Source organism: Mastacembelus armatus, chromosome 21 (assembly GCF_900324485.2).
Source record: "Mastacembelus armatus chromosome 21, fMasArm1.2, whole genome shotgun sequence".
NCBI lineage: Eukaryota > Metazoa > Chordata > Actinopteri > Synbranchiformes > Mastacembelidae > Mastacembelus > Mastacembelus armatus.
This window is the reverse complement of record NC_046653.1, coordinates 12,733,592-12,752,818: the sequence shown is the minus strand read 5'-3', so window position 1 is coordinate 12,752,818 and position 19,227 is coordinate 12,733,592. Positions and strand designations below refer to the sequence as shown.

Genomic DNA, 19,227 nt, shown 5'->3' with positions numbered 1-19,227 from the left:
TAAATATAAATATAATATTTCTTTTAATTACCAGGAAAAAGGTTGTGTTATATACCATGAGAGCAGGATTTATATCTAGATTTTCAGCATTAACATGCTAAAACAACTGTCCAGTCAACATGCACAAACAGGTAGGATTTTTCCACAGTAAAATGAAATAAAAACAACATGAGTGCCCAGAACTTTAAAACTGAGCTGAACTAACCAGAAGTCATTTTTCAGCAGCACTCTGATTAAACGCAAACACACAGCTTTAATCAAACCTGTTCTAAACCACATGCATTTGTCAGACAGTGTCTCCCGACTTGGCACCGGCTCTCGACCCTGTATTTGAGAAACGTAGTGTGTGTTTCACTGTTTCCAAAAGCCTTGTTCTGCCGCTGTTTGGAGAGCGAGGACGCCTCAGCAATAGCAGCTGTGACTGGCAGGGGTGTTTTGAAATATGCTGCTTATTGACTAGGGCTGCCAGTATTTCTCTTTCTCAGAGGATGAATCTTCACTCACCTCTTGCTAGTTTCTGTACGTGTTTTCACTCTCTGGTAGGAACTTCCCTGCAGACAGGGGGAGGGGAAAGGCAGAGGTAGCGCATTCATGTGTGTGTGAACAAGCAAAGCTCACTCTCCAGTGGGAGCTGGAGGAAGAAGTGAGACGGGCAGAGAGAGCGAGAGAGAGAGAAAGAGAGACGATGAGAGACAGACAGCAGATGAGCCGGAGACAGGGAGGAAAGCAGGCAGGCAAACAGTTTGAGCTTGCGTAATATTGAGTGATGTGCATGGGGTATTGATCCAGGTTAACCCTGCCAGGACCTATACCTATTGCAGGCGGGCTCAACCTTCCAGCTACGGTGTAATAGCTTATGGTTGGCAGATTAAAGGATGAGACCAAAGGAGCAATCTGCACAACTCAACATAAAGCAACAGAAGTAACCATGAGGAGCTGCTAACAGAGGACACACACTGCACCACCGTAGTATGAGCTGGTATCCACCTGTCAGAGGTGTGTGTGTGTGAGAGAGAAAGACAGAGAAAATACATCAGTGTGTAAGCGTGGGCTGTACATTAGCGTGCCTGTGGATACGTGTGTGTTACTGTATGTCAGTTATGTCCCTGTAGGCTTGCTGCGTGCCTGTCAGTGACAGTGCTGACTATGTGCTTTGTGACTGGAGACTCAGAGGAGCCCTCAGTTAGTGAAGTAGGAGCCTGGAGGAGCAGGCAGGCATTTGATGCGTGCAGGACAGGACAAGACAGGGCAGTGTAGCACATGACTCTACAAGTCATCTTGAGTCATCTTTCTGTTTTTTTTTTTTTTAATATTTGCAGCTCAGTGTTATGGGAAGACATCCAAAAAGCAGTTTACACATGTGGTGTGGAACTGTGAAAAATCCAGGACACATACTTAAAGATTAGATTTTTCCATAAAGGAGGAGGCATCTTGTGTCCAGCAGTTAAACCTTTTAACAGAAAAATGTTTGCGTAGACTCTGGATTTTAAATTTTAAGAATGTTTGACTTTTGAAGCTATTAATGGAAAATCTCTATCACACACAAATGATAATCCGAAGCAGAGTATTGTTATGTCAGATGAAATCTTAAAATATTTATTACTAGACAGATGATTTGGATTGAAGTGTCTATTTAAATAATTATGTGGTTTGGTGTCAGTGTCCATGGGTTACTCTTTCATCAGTACGTCTTTGGAGACTCAGACGTGTCGTTGAGGTTTCAGTGACATTTAATATTTGACAAGATTTTCTACCTTTTGTAAACAGTCATGTTTCATTGTTTCAGTAGACATATTAGAGCGTCATCCTTTATTCTCTCTGTACAATTCAGACTTGTTTCCATTTATGAGCTACTTACTCCAAAGTAATCAGCTGTTTCCTGCTGCTGTGATCACCTGCTGTACTGGTCAAAAAAAGGCTTAGCAAAACATGTATATATATATATATAGATGTGGCTATAAACCAAACCTAAAATGTCAGGATTTAATTTAAAATATGTGAATGAATGTTTGGCGTCACATTGAGCACTTCAGTCGCTCTGTTCTCATCATGTTAGAGATGCATCATGCCACTGCAAAAGGTAAATGGAACATTTTAAAATACTCATTTCACTGGCTTAGTGGGCATGACGGGAGAAAATTTGTTTTGTGTCAGCTGGGCACCCTGTGGCATTTTAGCGCTGACTAAAAATTAATTTGTGATGGTTGCACCTGAGAACTGAAAATAATCTGCAACAGTATGCAAATAGCCAGGAGCCATGTATGTGTCTTATCTTATTGTTAATAGTTGTGATTTTTCTTTGTTTCATTTTTTTATTTCAGTGGTGCTACCCTGCATATCTTTCGGGTGATGCGTAGTGAGGATCATAACGCCCTCTTTAAATGCTTCTGGTTAACGGCAGAGGACTGTTTGAATCAGAGTAGACGTTACTCTGCTATAAGTCATCTCTTGCTCTGCGTAAATCTCAAACATGAATGACTTGTCTGGCCTGAGTCATTGAAATCCACTGAATCATTTGTAAGGAGGCCCTTCATGTGACAGTGAATCGTTCCCGATACAACATATTAGACCAGTAGACCTCATTAGTGTACTCCGTGCTAAGTTTAATGGATGAAGAAACAATGTGCAGCTTCCTTATTTACATCTTTCACTAACCAGCTGAATGAGTGTCGACTGCGAGGAGAAAACAGACGTCAACAGGAAGGTTGTGGCTTCCAGTAGAACTGCATGTACCTACCTGCCTGCCTCTCAGTCTGTGTCTCTGCCTCAATAAGAAAAAACTAAAGTTTTTCTCACTCACAAAGAGCTGGGATGGGTAAACTTAAGCAGGCACCTGAGCCCTGCTCACCGAGATAAGCTGGTGAGCAGCACTGTGCAGTGGCAGCTTTGTTCACCCTGCACGATCAGTGTTTTCTTACTTTGGATGATGTGGAATTGATTTCTTAATAAATTCAAATTAATAAAAGGAGATTAAGCTGAATGCCAAAGGAACTGGTAACAAGTATTAATATCTTGGATGTCTCAGTAGAATCATATAGATAAACAAAGAATTGCCTCTTTTTTTTGTCTCAGTGAAATCTGCTTGGTTTACTCTACAAATGAAACAGCAGAAACAATTGTCTCTGAAGGTTCTCCAATTAAAACATGACATTGTTTTTACACATTAAGTTAAAACAATTCTTTAAGTTAAAACTTTTATAGTTTATGTTTTTATATTCAGAAAATAATTGGAAAATATAATTACACATAATGTGTTTTGATGTGATAAACCACAGAGAATTATTATCATGCGGTTTTTGTTCAAATATATATTGTACACTACCTATTTAGTGAACAAATCCACTAAGAGGCAAGCTGTAAAAAAGTGGGCCATAAACACAGGAGTATTTAGAGACCAAAACAGAGCTAAAAGACAGAATACTGGACGTATATAAACAGTGGCAAAACTTGCTGGATGTGTAAATAAGCAACTGTTAGCTAACATGTTAGTCATGCCAACTCAAAGGGTGATAAGACAGTGCTGTCATTACAGCTTGTTTACTTTTCCTTCATGTGTCCAAAAATCAGTGTCAGCTGAACTGCAGAGTATAAACAATAAATTGAGAAAATATGTCCAGAAAATGCAATACATTTTCAACAGGAAACAACCAACCCCTTCTCACCAAGGACTTTTTTGTCCATCTTCACTACTTTCTATTTCATAATAACATGCTTCGTGTTCACATTATCATTCTGACATCACTGATTTTATTTTATTTTTTTATTTGTTGTTCTAACATAAATGTCCAGGTCAGCACTTTTTTTATAGACTGCAGACTGCCCTCAGCAATATGCTTGAGCTGAAAATGGTTTTGGACTTAAGTCATTATTGGCAGCTACATTACAGGAAGTCCTGAACTAATGTTGAATTAAAACAGCTACAAAACACAGTGAATCTTTTGATAAACATTCAAGCTCATGTTTTTAATTCTATAAACATATAGTGACATATTTAATAAAACATCTAATGCTTTATTTTAAGGGCTCTTCATGTATGTTGAATATGTTTGAAATGTTTGTTTGCCTGCACAGATTTAATGTTTTGCATGCTGACCTGCTGTGACTGAACCAACTTCTCCCTGTCGAATTAGGACGAGTTTAAAGAGTTGTTGTCAGGAAGCTGTTTTTAAAATTTATGAGGAAATTATCTGGATACAACACACTTGTAAAAGAGTTTGTTACTCTATAATACAGTTATAATTTTTTCAGCCTTGTCAATTCATAGATGAAAACTGGAATATATTTCCTCTGTGATTTGCTGACAGTGTACACAATCCTTATACGCACAACAGAGAGAAATTACTTGTTTAAGTGTGATGTTGTGGGTTGCAGAGAACTTCTTAGGAGCTCTACAGAGAAATGGCCAGAGCGGCATCTTAATCCAGCAACAGAGAGTGGGACACAGTGAGAGTTTAAAAAGGGGAACAGGGGGACATCATCCACACTGTGGGGTCTCCTGAATATTGTTGACTTGTTGCAGCCTCTCTGAGATTTCAGGGCGTTTATGCGCTTAAGAGCTTAAAGGTCAAAGGTAGAAATTGGGTTAATTCAGATTAGAGAAGTCTCTGGTTGGTGTGTGATGATCAACTCATACTGACCCATATACTGTAGTATTCATTTAAGTATTCTTTTACTTCTAAAATAAGTAAAAACAGTGTGGGCTTATTGTTAGCTTAGCGCTGATCACATTATTCTGCACTCAGCACTCCAGTGTCAGACTACTACAAATACAAGAAGGTAAAAGTGTGTATATATAACTGGATTTGTAACATGATAATATAATTGAACATAATCCCATACCTACAGTGTGATTTATGAGCGCCGAGGTTTTCATTTCCTTTTTTTATCTGCATGGTATGGCTGGGACGAACAGCTAGATCATCTTTCATTTTGAAAGTCATCAGTTATCTCCTGCGCATTATGTAGTCATTCCTCGGTCTGTTTCTGGTCTGATGTGGACTTAGCCTCCTGTGTCCATTGTGCCATTAAGCATGGTCTTCAGCGGGAACAACGCAGAGAACAGATAATCTCTTTAAGCATTATATGTGCCGGTATGTGCGACAGAAAGGCGAGATGGCTGTTATCAGAGGTTCTTGCACTGAGGATCAGTTTGCGGAAGTGTTGACAGCTAATCGACACAGGAGGGAGTGAAATGACTCAATGAACCTTATCAATCCAATGAACTGTGTGCGCTGTTAGGCATGATGTTTCTATGGAAGAGGTGACTGTGTTTGCGTAAGTGTTTATGGGAACTCTGTGAGACAGCATGTCTTGGATAGGTCCAGTGGACTGAAAGGCTTTGGGATGTCTTTTTTATTTGTCCAGACACAGACTCCCCGCTGGGCACAGCTCACAGGCTCTCCGACAGCACAGGCATCCACACGGAGCAGGGAGAGAAAGGTAAACAAGGCTTTTAAAGGCCTCATTAGACAGAATCCTTGAGCGGAGAAGGAAATGTTTAATCATTCACTCATGTGAGTTTCTGTTAAAAAAGGTTTTGACCTCAGTCAAGGAAGTCTAAAGGATGTCTGCAAAAAAAGTGAGCTGTGAGGTTTTTTTTTTGTCTTGTAATGTAGTTTTAATGACAATGAGCGATGTAGATTTGTGTGTGGGCGTTTTTTTAGAACAAAGCCATCCTCACTGAGTGTGGATAGGATTTTCCAAAGTGTCCACTGTTGTGGGAGCACAGAAAGCACACTATTAAAAGTAACTAGAAATATAAATAATAAATAATAATAAACGTTCCTCTCCCTTACAGTTTATATTTTAAAGGTTATGCAGGTTCTTAAGCTGCACAGATCTTTTTGTGCCGTTTAGTATTATATCCTGTGAGGCAACTGACCTGTCTCCTAAATGGAATATAAAACACCTGGAATATCATTGGTGATGTTTGGAAATGGTATGTACAAGACAGTAATCTGCAGATTACAATGGACGAGGCTCAGGTGTTAAATACTAGTGGAGCGATAAAGTACTACTTTATGCTTTTACGCCACTGTATTTATATTATATAGCATAGTTATTGCGAATTGACTTTACATATGAAATATATGGTCAGCTATGTATTCAGAATTATATGGAATAGTAGTAATTAGCTCCATCGGCATTACAATAAAGTGCTGCTTATATTCATCACTGATAATTATTCTCTTTCACAGTGGGGATTATTTTGCATCATGAGTACTTGTATTTTGATACTTTAGGTAGATTTTGCTGCTAATAATTCTATATTTTTACTTAAATACATTTAATACATATAAATGCAGGGCTTTCATTTTCTAATTTTTTGTAAACGTACAGGTGTACTCCCAATATCTTGGAAATGGAGCCTCTCTTTAATGTCCTTTTGTGTTTTGTGTTAATTGTATTTCTCTCATTTCTGGTAGATGTTGCCTTGATTCTTTTTTTTTTTTTTTCACTCTTTGCCTTCACTAAAGAGAGAATAACTTCAAAGCATCTGGCCATTTGTTGTGACAGCTCTGTCCACATGCATCTAATAATATTGTTATTGTTTTCAGTGACTTGATGAATCAAAATAAAGCAACGTTATTAAATTTGTCTGATTTGTCTGACCCACAAATCCAAATCCAAAGACACTGATTTTAAATCGCTAAAGTCTGAGTTGAGACTCGGGATATATTTTTGACTTTAATTATTAGTTGATCACAATAGTTACCAATAATTCATTGTCAGCTAATAGATTAAAATACTAATATTCACAGTTATATTTCTTTGTCACAGCCTAATGCTCTCAGCAGGTAACAAAATGAAACACCACAAGCAATGAAGAGCACAGGAAGCACAATGATTTAAAGGGAAATAGGTTTTAAATATGTCATTCCTTTCACAGTTATTGATGATGATCATTTCATCATCAGGAGCACTGCAAACCTCTGGTGAGGGGTGAATACCCTCTTTCTCACCCGTCTGCCAACTCAGAGGTTAAAATTCCTTCGACCGCTCTGCATGCATGTGCGTATTAGTATGCACACATGTGCTCAGACATGGTTTGTTACTTCATGCAGGTGCGTGCAGTAAATATTAGCTTTTCAAATGAGCGTGGCCACTCTCTGATATTTAAAGGCCAAAATTGAGAGGCCTTTTCTTTCTTTTGGCAACCGCTCCAAACCAACAGGAGACAGCTCAGTTACATACAGCAAATATTAAGTAACCGTTGGATCTTCTACTGAAGTGTATTTTGGATTTTTGGGAAAGGTGTAGATAAGAAAAGGCATTAGGTTCAATTTCAATTTAAACTAGCAAGATATATTAGCAAACTGCTCCCTCTTTATCTAATACAGCAACGTTGTGCTTTGATTATGAAATAACACATACAACATGAGGATGTACACCTGACTTTGACAGCTAGACCTGAAAATTGGGACACGCAGTAATATGTGTTGGAGGGTGGCATATGTTGTGAGCCTCTCGCTGCTCTGGAGAAAGACAGAAAGACAGACAGACAGGCAGACAGACAGACAGACAGACAGACAGAGAGCAGTGATCTTATGGTCAGACAGCGACCACAGGCATGCTGAAAATGAAACCTTGAAAACCGTCAGGACGCGGTGTCATTTTTTCCGAGCGATGTCCATTTAGGAGGCTTACTCTGCATATTTCAGAATGACAGACCAGCAAGTGGCCTTTATGAAATGCACAGGCCTCAAAGAAAATAGAGAAATAGCAGTTGAGTTCTGGCACGAACAGGAAGCCGTGCATGTGTCTAAGTGATGTCATCATACTGAGAAAATAGAGGAAGCGCTCGTCCTTGCTTGCTTCACCTGTCCTTATTAAAGTCCCTTTAAAGACTACAAAACATGGCATTACATGACAGTCCAATGTCAAGTAGTCTAACATTATATCAAGGTTAGAGTTGGCAAATCAGTTAGCAAAAGCATAATAGAGAGCTGTGCCTTCAGGATTCAAGGGCTATTTAAGTAGGAGACATGAATGAAAGAAGCTTTGGTTTCCATATTCAGCTCAGGGATGCCAGCGTTTGGGAATGTTTTGTGGTTTTGAGTTGGCCCTAAATGCTTCTCAGCTATTGGTGGTGTGTCGTCTCAGTGGCACAGACTGATTTTTTTTTTTTTACTTGTTTGGATACTGGTTGCCAAGGTCTTTAATTGAGCCACTTGCTGTAAACCACAATGGATGACAGAAAGCTTGCAGGACCGTGTAGTAGGACACATTGGGACTTGTCAGTTTTTGATGGGTATGAACTGTTTTCTGGGTTTTTGTGTCAACCAGATAAGATCAACCAGATTTCACTCATATTTCCTGTTGTTTTATTCATGAATGACCCTTTTAAACTGTTCTTAAGCCACTGATATAGATTTACAGAAATGAAATAAATAGCTTGTGTTTTGTTATTATTTTTGTGATTGTGTGCTTTATAATCAGCAACAGCAGCCTTAGTATTTTAGTACTATTTAAAGCTCAGATGGATGAATGAGGAGAGAGGAGAGGGTTGTCCCAAATCCATGTGACACTGTGTTTCTTCTCTTGGAGTTTTTTTTTTTTTTTTTCCACAAGCGGCACAATCAGAAAGAGTCATTCATTCATGTCCAGCTGCCAGCTCGGTCCTCTCCTTCTTTCCTCGCTGCTGACAGGAAATTCTGACCTGCAGTCTTTTTCACCCAGACGTGGTCAGAGAGAAAGATGCAAAACCTAGATGGAGAAAGTGTTAGTGGGGCTAGGCGAAGAAAATAGCAGTGTGTGTGTGGGTGTGTGTTACCCTGTGGGGAATCCCGCTGAACTTAGATCCACCTCTCATTATCACTTATTACCTTTCCGCCTCTGCTTCATTTCTATACCTGCGTCCCTCGGTCTCGCTCTTGTAATGCCTCCTAATTTTGCTGCTCAAATGTTTTGGGTTTTTTTTTTGCTGGGAATACGGTAGCTCAGTGGTGTGGCTTTTTCTCCGTCAGCTTCTCTGCTTTTTAAATCAGTGGCTCTTATTGCGGAGCTGGACTCTCTCACGTTAATGTAGTTGCTAACAGCTTGTGGTCACCGGGCGGTTTGTGTGGCTTTGCTGTTTGAGCTGACATGCTCACTGGAGGCAGAGAGAGGCTGTGTGGAAGCTCTGGATCCCAAAAAGACACTGTCCCATCTGTGTGTGTGTGTGTGTGTGTGTGTGTGTGCCTCTGTCTATCCAAATGCCACATTTTAATTAAGACTGATTACAGCTTGCTCAAACTTTCATATCTTTATGATCTTGACAAGTTTTGGTTCAAGCATCTTTATTATTCATCTAAAATCAAAGTCACCAAAGTGCAAACTGTTGTCAAATTGATAAGCAAATATAAACACATTTTCAAGAAATAATTGATAAACTGTATATTGTTTTGTATGATTTTTTTCTTTCTTTTGTTTTGTCTCTCTAAAATTTTAACCAAAAACATCAGCCCATGACACTTGTTTTAATTTAAATCTGTGATTTCATGGTACTTCCGCATCTCAAAGTGAAGAGTAATAGTGTCAGCAGGAATCACACTCAAAGGACGGTGTTACTGAAATTCACTGTTCATTCATTCATTCTCAAATAAACGCAGAGCTGGACCTAGAGCTTTTTCAGCACTTCTAGGACAATTTGTGATTAGTGATATGGTTTAACTGGTCCAGGGTGTACCCCTGCCTTCCACCCAAAGAGAGCTGGGATAGGCTCCAGCAGATCCCTGTGACCCTGGTTAGGAATAAGTGAGTATAGAGAATGGATGATATGGTTTAATGAAGTGTGGCTGTCGTAGAAAGTAAGATTGCATTGACTTTACACACAATATAGTAAATGGCAGCTGCTGGTAGCCGATGATAAGGCAAATGTGAGTGTATATACAGTAAGTGTAGTTTGGGTACAAACACACGACTGTAACTGTAACTGTGAGTGTGTGTGTGAGAGTTTGTGGTTCGGGTCTGTTAAATCTACTCCGTCTGTGTCTCTCATCTCTGCAGGAGTCGGAAGATCCAGATCCGGAACATTCCCCCTCATCTACAGTGGGAGGTCAGTGTTTATATGTGTGTGTGTGTGTGTGTGTGTGTGTGTGTGTTTATATGTGTGTGTGTGTGTGTGTGTGTGTGTGTGTGTGTGTGTGTGTGTGTGTGTGTGTGTGTGTGTGTGTGTGACAGTGATGTTCAGTTGAACAACACCAGGTAGCACATAAACCAGCTTCCAAAAATGAGTCATCACCCTTTGTACTGTAGTGGACTGAAGTGTGTGTGTGTGTGTGTGTGTGTGTGTGTGTGTGTGTGTGTGTGTGTGTGTGCGTGTGCACGCATGTGAGTGTGTGTGTGTGTGTGTGTGTGTGTGTGTGTGTGTGTGTGTGTGTGTGTGTGTGCGCGTATGGGCTTCTATGTACATGTACATCCCTGTTTGTTTCTGCGCAGATGACACTGTGTCTGTGTGTCAACATCTGTAACCTTGCCGGGGTCCTAGCTGTTTTTCTCCCTTCGTGTCTGCCAAGTTTCTAATTTCTCTCTGTAGGCCGTCTCCACTCCACACTCACATTTAGTTTCTTTTAGAAAAGTCACAAACCTCCACAGGCCGTTAAACTGTTACTGCATATATTAATATCAACTATAAGACAAAGCAGCCTCTGCGTTCATGTGACACATTATGCAACGTTTTCCTTAACTTTCTGATGCAATCTGTAAAAAAACAAGGTCCAAACGAGACCAAAGGTCGAGCATTTCACAGAAAACGTGTGTCCATGTTCTTGTTCTCAGTGTCTCTAGCATCACGTCTTGAATTTACACTTTTCCTTTTTGTCACCTACCTGCACTGAAAATTCTTTATTATTATTATTATTTTTTAATAATATTTTAGTAATCAAGATGATCATGTAGTTACTAAAAGATAAAAAAGGACAGTACTAGATTTCAGAAGGAAACATAGTTTTTATTCCACATTAATTTGAAAACTGAAATTTCAAGTTGTGGAAAAAACATTTTTACAAAACATCAAATATGATGCATTATATAGTTTGTAAAATTAATCTATCCAACAGTGTATAATGTAGGAAGAATTTGTCAACCTCAGCGAGCTGGAATATCAAAATGCTAATTCCACATTGATGTGTGAAATTCTTGCCTGGTAAAGAGACTTTGAAATACATTTTGTCGCAATGTACTTAAAATTATGAATGCATGATTTTTTTCATTATTAAGTATTTTTACTTTGCAGTGTTTCTACTTTTACACTAACATTAGCTAACAGAAGTGTTAATTGTGGCACCCAATTCTGACACTGTTTGATTTGGAGAAGAAGAAGAAGAAGAAATGGACATATTTTAAGACAGCTTTCTTCACTTCTACACTTCAGTCTCAGTTAGTTCACCATATTTAATATCAGTATATTTTAAGCCATCTGAAGCTCCAGTGGTTGCCATGGTTATAGTTGTCATTTATCACAGAGTCTCTGAAAAGGCTGTTTATTGTTCCCTACTGATCCACTCATATTTTGACTAAGATAACGTCCACTGGGTTTAGCTTTGTTGTTTGCCGACTTCAACACAACGAGCTTGAGAGGAGACGACGTTTAACGCTAAACTATCTTACTGTACCTTTTCATAAATGGAAGCACATGGCCTGTGTTTTTATACTCTGTCCCGGCTGTTCTTTGAGAATTAGACAAGTAGACACTGTAAACCAGGTTCTTCAATGAACCAGTAAATGTCAGATGACAGAAATGTTACTGAACGTAAGATTGAGCTGCAGAGCAACAGGCCAAACAGCTAAACCAACAATTGAGCAAGAGTTAAGAACACTTTTACTAATCAGGAGCTACAGTTTATGGTCATTTAAACAGACTTTGCAATAAATAAGTAATTTCTTATGTCTATTACTATGTTTTTCATGTCATGTTTTCTTTTTTATTAATTGACAAACAAAACCAGAGCTTTCAAAAGTTACTTTTTTATTTAGTTTTTGTTTTGAGTAAGTGTATTTCTCTGTAGCTGTGGGATGGCTTTTGGGGCTACACATATATGCCACACTGTTTACCTTCACATTGTTACCTGACCAGTGTGTTTGTGTCAATGTGCTTGTGTGTTTTTGCATCAGTGCCTGTAATTGTGTCTCAAATTTACCTTTTTATGTCTCCCTTAGGTTTTGGATGGCCTTCTAGCTCAGTATGGTACTGTAGAAAACGTGGAACAAGGTACACAGTTCTTCTCCTCCCTGTTTGCTGCTCATCTCAACATCATCTGGCTCCAACTGTTCAATGCACACGTGTCTATTTAGCAGTACACACACACACACACACACACACACACACAGACCTCCCAGTGAGTCAAGTCTCCCTGTGTGACTTGACTTTTTCGTTACCATCATCCCACACACCCATTATCTAAACATAACCCATCTCTGCATACAAATCAGCCTTTATCATCGTCTCTGTCTGTGTGTGTGCATGTGTGTCTCATAGGTCAGACCCAGGATGAGGAGCATTTGAATTACATACAGCCTCTATAATAAGCACTGTGTATTGCCACAGGTCCCCTTGGCCTCGGCTTATGTATTGAAGTGGGCACGCATGGCAGACGTCCTGTAGTAATGTGTCTCTTTGTGTGTGTTTATGCTTGTATGTGCTTGCGTTTGAGTGTGTTTTAGGGAGGTGCATTGCGGTAATGGGGGAGGACGCTGTAGGCGCCTGTGGTAAAGCTTTTGAACTGTCTGAAGGAGTGTGTGTGTTTATGTGTGTGTGCAGAGTAGTCGGCACTGGAGCTACTCCTGAGATCTTTTCGCCGTATACACACGTGCATTAGTAGTAGGCTCACACTGGGAGAAACAAGCATCCACAAACACACATATATACACGAATACTCACAAGCCCACGGTGTCGCTCGGTGGTGAAACCAGCCAAGACCAACTACCGCCCACAGTAGTCATGACAGGTGCTAAAAGAGAATCCAGCACAGAAATTACTCCACTCAGAGTTTCCCAGACGCTGCCATAAAGCAGCATACTTCATGGTTACTGTGCTAGACACCAGCACAGCATTTCTGCTTCCTTCTTAATCCCAGCTTTCCAAGAGTCAGAGTTGCACAGTTACCCTGTACGATCAAGGCTTCCACAGCGCCGCCTCGCTTGCGTACCTGTTCCACTATTAGTTGCTTTCCCTCCCTCCCTCTTTTCTCTCTGTCCAACTTCCTGTTTGCCCACCTCCTGTCACTTCTCTCTGCTTGTGCCTCTGCACGTTGGTTACAGGCGTGAGGTTTTGGAGGAGTCCCATGTTCTTGTGTGGCATGGTGAAGGCTGCTGCTGGCACAGGGCAAGCCAAGGCGGGGCAGGGCAGAACCGGCTGTGAGCACCGGGGCCGGGCACTATGCCAGGCTCTGCCCACTCACCCTCTCTGAGCCAGCTGGGTGCTCTCACTGGCTTTAACCCTTCCAAACCTGCTGTTCACTGTGCACCAGCAGGTTTGGAAGTTTTTTGTTTTCACACACAGACAGATTTGTTCTGATGATTTTATTTCTGAGCCTTAAAAGAAAACTCCCAGGAAAAGTCCTCTGTTTCACTCAGCTCATTTATTATGGTGATTTCCATTTTATTCTTCTTAACTTGCCAAACTCTGCAGTGTCATATATTATTACATTTCAAACTATCTAAAGCATCTGCACTAAATCCTTTTTTTCTCTGCAGCTCTAGCATCAGTCCTTACAATCAAAGACCACTGGCTTCTTTGTAGACTCATCATTTGGACATGTAGTGATTACACAAACAGAATTTTATTGTTCGCAAAGCAGAGATGCAATTGTCTTTTCTGATGGAGGCTTTGGTCGACCAGAGTATCATCAGTAAGACATGACTTGTTTCTTTTTCTCTCTGACTTTCACTGTTGCTCTCCAGCTGGAAGTTACATTTTCCACACCATGAAAAAAACGTTACTCTGTGAAACTAAGTAAAATATAAACTGAAGTAGATAAAACTGTGTAAGCAGACATAACTGTACGTACATACAGGTAATTTCCCCTTGTCCTCACTGAAAAGAAACATTATTGAGGTTTAGCCTCAATACTCAAAGGCCAGTGACTTTTTTTTTAATGCAATTTGTCCTTCACTTTAGGGCTGCAAACAAACCATCAACATTTTCACAAGTACAAATGATGTCAGCAAATTGCTGCTTTTGTCAGAGCAATAATTTGTTGTGAAATTCTCACAGCTGAGTTTGTCATTTTTCTGCTTAAAAAAGGGGCGAAACGATCAAGCCATCGTCTAAACAGTTGCCGGTTCATTTTCTGTAGATCAAAAAAAAAAATACATGAATCAACTAATCGTGAGCTCATCTCATCGTTACATGAGATGTACATTGGACACTTCATTAAAAGTCCCCGTACAGTACAGTGTGTGTAGTGTGTGCGTGTAGTGCAGAGAATCAAACCCCAACTGTGGCGGCGTCAATGCTGTTCTTTCCTCACTGAGAAGTACAGGAGCACAAATCTTCCTAAACTGTGTCTGTGTTGTGCATTTAATTTCACCTTATCACAGATTACCTGCTTTGCTTTGGTAAGTGGGAAGTGGCAGAGAGTCTATTGTATTAAGCAGCTCCTGTCTGTAGAGGCAACAGCGGGGACTGGAGGGAAGCCAGCACGGTGATGGCTGTAATGGATTCACACAGACAAGTGGTTCTCTGGGTCGCCACAGGAACCTGGACGCGTCTGACTCACCTACAGCAACAACAAAGGACTGATACGTACAGGTGTAAATGTGGCCCTGTCTCATGTTTTTGCCTCCCCCCCCCTCCTCTGTGTCTTATTTTGCAGTGAACACTGATACAGAAACAGCAGTGGTGAATGTCACGTACGCAACCAAGGAGGAAGCTAAAGTGTAAGCAGCACAAATAATGACTCTGATGCAGCCAAGTTACAAGAGTAAGGCTCATGATATACTTGCTTTTTACCAACGTGTATGCACAAGCAAGCTTCTGCAATACAAGCAGCATTGTTGACATATTCGTTGGTGTACTTTGTGTGCACCTAGAAGATTAAAGGTGTATCAACTAAGGTCAGAGCGGGGCCAAATCAACCCTTGGCAAACTCGAATATCTTCCTGGAGAATGTGTATTTTTTTTTTTTGTATAATTAAACATGGTGGCACCCCAGGAGGTAACTATAATATTAAGATGATGCAGGAAAAAAAGCAGCAATAGCAACAATTTCTGTTACAGCACATCCACATTAAAGTGGCTAAATTTAAAAATGCCCATTTTTCTTTTCATCATTTCTTTCAGCCCTCTGGCTGGTGTCAGGCAGTTTTCTCACATAGACATTTATAAAAATGGTCTCAAATGGTTTTGAAAGCTTGATGTTTTTTTTTTTGTTTTGTTTTTTTTTTGTCTATGGGGAAAACCAGGCTTCTGGCAACAGTGATGCAAACCTGTCCAGTCCCTGTTGGTTGATGTGTAGCAGTAGATTTACAGCCTTAAACTTTCTCTGTGATCTCTCATTGTAAATGTCAGCACTCCCAATCACACAGCACAGTGGTTGACATTAAAATATGTAAATGGCGACAAACGAAATTGTTTTTTTTTTAAATGTTTGTTTCAGCTCTGTACCAGATGTTAGATGTGATGTGCAGTATTGATGTTTGCAGACTGAAAAGAGGAGAGTGAAAATGAGATTTTGCCACTTTCCTATTGTTCAGGTATTACTGTGTGGATAGAGAAATAACCTGTGTGGATACTGTGTCGTCTTATTTTCTATTTTAAAATGTGTTGTTGTTTGTTCCGTGTAATTTTACACCCTTACACACGGCCACTGGTCATGCTTAAATGCATCTATGTAGGAGTTTATTTTTGATTTATTAGGATGCACACAATCAGTGCATTGAGGAAAGGCAGGACACGTAAGGTAGCATCACATCCACAGGAACACATAGTTAAAAGCAAGTATATCTGAGTCTTAACATCAGTTCATTGAAGAAGCTTTAAATAATAGCAGTTTGTCCTATTTATTCCCACTCTTGATCTTGTTCAGAACCTTTATACTCACATCTGTTTTGTATTGTTTGTAATTTGTTCATATCACTTTGCTACTTATTTATCATTTCCTCTCCTCTTCCTCTTCCTTTTTATATCTTCCCTCTATTCCTCTTCCTTTCTCTCTCTGTCCGTCACCTTGTGCTTCTCCTCTTCAATCCTCCAGAGCCATTGAGAAGTTGACAGAACATCAGTTCGAAGACTACTCCTTTAAGGTGTCATATATTATGGACATGGATGCTGCTCCGCCCGTCCAGGCTCCCCGTGCACGCCGCGGGGGCCGATCGCCCCGGGACCAGGGTGCCTCTCAGCCTGGGCCTTCAGGAGGCTTTGGTGCTCCACGCCCGAGACAACATGACTTCCCCCTGCGCATGCTCGTGCCTACTCAGTTTGTGGGAGCCATCATCGGCAAAGAGGGCCTCACCATCAAGAATGTCACCAAACAGACCCAGTCCAAGTAAGCTTCCCTGATAAAGATGATGCTTTACATTGGAGCTCCACCTGGTTCCTGCTGGCTTTTGTCTTCATTGTTTTATTCACAGTTTTATGAACTTCTCAGATTTTGTTGATCCAGTGGACGTTCAATTGCAGTTGATGCAAAACAGCACAAAAATAAAAGCTTTATGTTGTCAGATTATTGGAAATGGATAGCCCAGATGATTCAGGGGTAGTGGATGGCATTTTAAATTGTAAGGTAATGTCATTTCCATATAACATCCATTTTGTCTCTTTCTGTGTCTGTCTCTTGCTCCCTCAGGGTGGACATTCATCGGAAGGAAAATGCAGGTGCAGCAGAAAAGCCCATCACCATTCACTCAACACCTGAGGGCTGCTCCTCAGCCTGTCGCATGATTCTGGACATCATGCAGAAGGAGGCCAACGAGACCAAGACGTGAGTCTGCGCTTCAACATGCACACACCTTCATAAGCGTCTACACAAGCACACTCAGACGCAGACATGCATACGCTCCACGGCCATATGCATGTCTGCAGGTCTATAATCCTATCCTTTAACCTGCCTGCAAACCTTTTAATATCACTGCGCATGCTCTCGCTTAGACAACGCAGTCACCACGACGCAGTCACGGAGGTTAGCACAGCATTGCAGACTAGCATTTAAGAAACACAGTGAATGTGTCTATTTGGAAAATGTGTCTTTATGGAAAATGGTTGCTTTTTTTTTGTCGGTTGGCCATATTTGGTGTTTTGTTCTGTTCGTTCAGAGGCCTATCACTGGAACAGAAGTTATTTTAGGCTGTTTGATGGGTAATGTACAACTCTGGGTCTTAATAAAAATCCTTTCACACTTTGCTTCTTATCCATTTACTGACAGCCACAGCCTTAAAGCCTCATACCACATCTGCATCATCTTTATGTTTTCCTGGATGTTGCTTAAGTTAGAAAACAGTTTGACTTTTTGGGAAAAATGTTGGTAGATTGGAAAATGACAAAAACATTTAGCCTGTCTTTGTCAAAGTAACAAATCTGCCTACCAACTACCCTAAAGCTCACTAATTAATGATTTACACTGTGTTTAAACTGTACAAAAAACAAAGCCTAAAAGTGTAAAAACCTTTTGATGGCATGTAAGTTTGGTGTCTTTTAATACAATTGTTATAAGACACGTTAGTAAAAGGTTTCTGTCAATGTGTGTAATTTTATCTGTCAACAAGAAATTAGTCGGCCGGTTTGATACACCTCAGTCTGGTAAATCTGTAATCCTGCTTTCAGAAATCACAAAAATATCTCCACCCTGCCCTGCCTGGGTGCGACACCTGCAGAAATGAACCTGTCACCTCAGCCGCCCCACACCCTGTAATTTCTCAGAGTCTTAATCAGGCCCAACGCCCAGTGAAACCATAACCACCGAACTCGGTCTCCAAAAACCACAACACTGTCATCACTCCTCTCTTGCCCCACAGCTCACCCCAAATTAATTTCACCCCACAGCACAGATCTACACTTACAGATTATACCATGTCCTGATGTGCCACCCCTAACTTACACACACAACACACACATCAAGTGTGCGACCCAGCCTAGGGGAAACCCCCAGCATCTGGTTAACCTATATAGACCACACCCCAACTCCAACACTCACACCCCACAATTGTTTCCCTTAACAGAAATATACACTATACAGGAACTACCATCACAGCTACACTTATTCAACATACACTTGGTCTTTGTTGTATTTGGTTCTATTTAAAAAAAGAATTAGGATGATTTATGTTATTGTTCTGTAATGTTCTGATAATTTCATTAAGGTTTGGGGTTTGGTAAACTTTGGCGCTGATTTGAAAGAAAATTCATTTTATTTTAAAACAAATGTTTTAGCTGGTTTAGTTCATTGTAAGACTAAGATGTTTGAAAGTAGTTCATGATTGCTAGAAAAAATGTCTAAAAGAAAAATTACAGTGCTCCATTTATCCCAATTAAATACAGATCATATTCCATACTGTATTATTATATATACGAGTAAACACTGCTATGCCTTGCCAACTCACAAACCTTCACTATAAAAGACTAAATATTTGTTAAATCGTTTGTCCTACCTCGTTTTCCTGACAAATTTAGACTTAAACATCAAAATGAAATAGTCTTTCCAGGTTTTGCCCAGACGCACACGTGCTGTTCTTTTCTCCCTCCTCTATCCACTCACCCCAACCAGTCGAGGCAGATGGCCGCCCAAACTGAGACTAGTTCTGCTGGAGGTTTTTTCTTCCGTTAAAGGGAGTTTTTCCTCTCCACTGTCACCAAGTGCTTGCTCATAAGGGTTTTTTTTTTGTTTTTGAGTTTTATGAAGCCAATTCACAATCATTTGTACAGTACAAAACTAACTTTGGACTCTATTCAAATTAGGTGTTTTCACTATCGGTTTTCCTACTGAATAGTTTTAACTCTACCAGTCTCAATAAACAGAGATACTTTACAGCTTTCAACTGTCCAACCAGTGGTCTTTGTCTCTGAGATCAATGAGCTGTAATTTATATGTCCTTAATTTTGGCTTTCAGAAGAGACGTTATTATTATTTGAAACCTCCTACATGTATAAGGGCACAAAGTCAGCATCAGAATAGTTTGACATTAATCTGCTTATTGTGCCATCTGTAAAAACACAAAAACCTTACACTGTGGTTTGACTAGTGTCTTAACATTGTGCCCTGTGCTTACAGCCGCTCTCAGCTGGGCAGCCATCCACATTCCTGTTCATCCTCA

General features: G+C 40.2%; 1 protein-coding gene and 1 long non-coding RNA gene across 3 annotated transcripts in view; one reads left to right on the top strand and one right to left on the bottom strand.

The window, feature by feature from the left end:
* igf2bp2a (insulin-like growth factor 2 mRNA binding protein 2a) overlaps positions 1-19,227 on the top strand; it is a 46,772-nt gene that overhangs the window by 15,377 nt on the left and 12,168 nt on the right. For both annotated transcript variants that reach the window (XM_026296510.1, XM_026296509.1), the window contains exons 3-7: positions 9,988-10,036; positions 12,139-12,190; positions 14,796-14,859; positions 16,176-16,466; positions 16,767-16,901. In XM_026296510.1, coding sequence (XP_026152295.1) covers positions 9,988-10,036; positions 12,139-12,190; positions 14,796-14,859; positions 16,176-16,466; positions 16,767-16,901 — 591 coding nt within the window. The remainder of the gene's footprint in view (positions 1-9,987; positions 10,037-12,138; positions 12,191-14,795; positions 14,860-16,175; positions 16,467-16,766; positions 16,902-19,227) is intronic.
* Positions 7,998-13,257, bottom strand: LOC113124049 (uncharacterized). The gene is made up of 3 exons (XR_003294994.2): positions 12,860-13,257; positions 12,120-12,265; positions 7,998-8,706 (listed from the first exon to the last, which is right to left on the bottom strand). It is a non-coding gene; the product is annotated as an uncharacterized LOC113124049 (long non-coding RNA).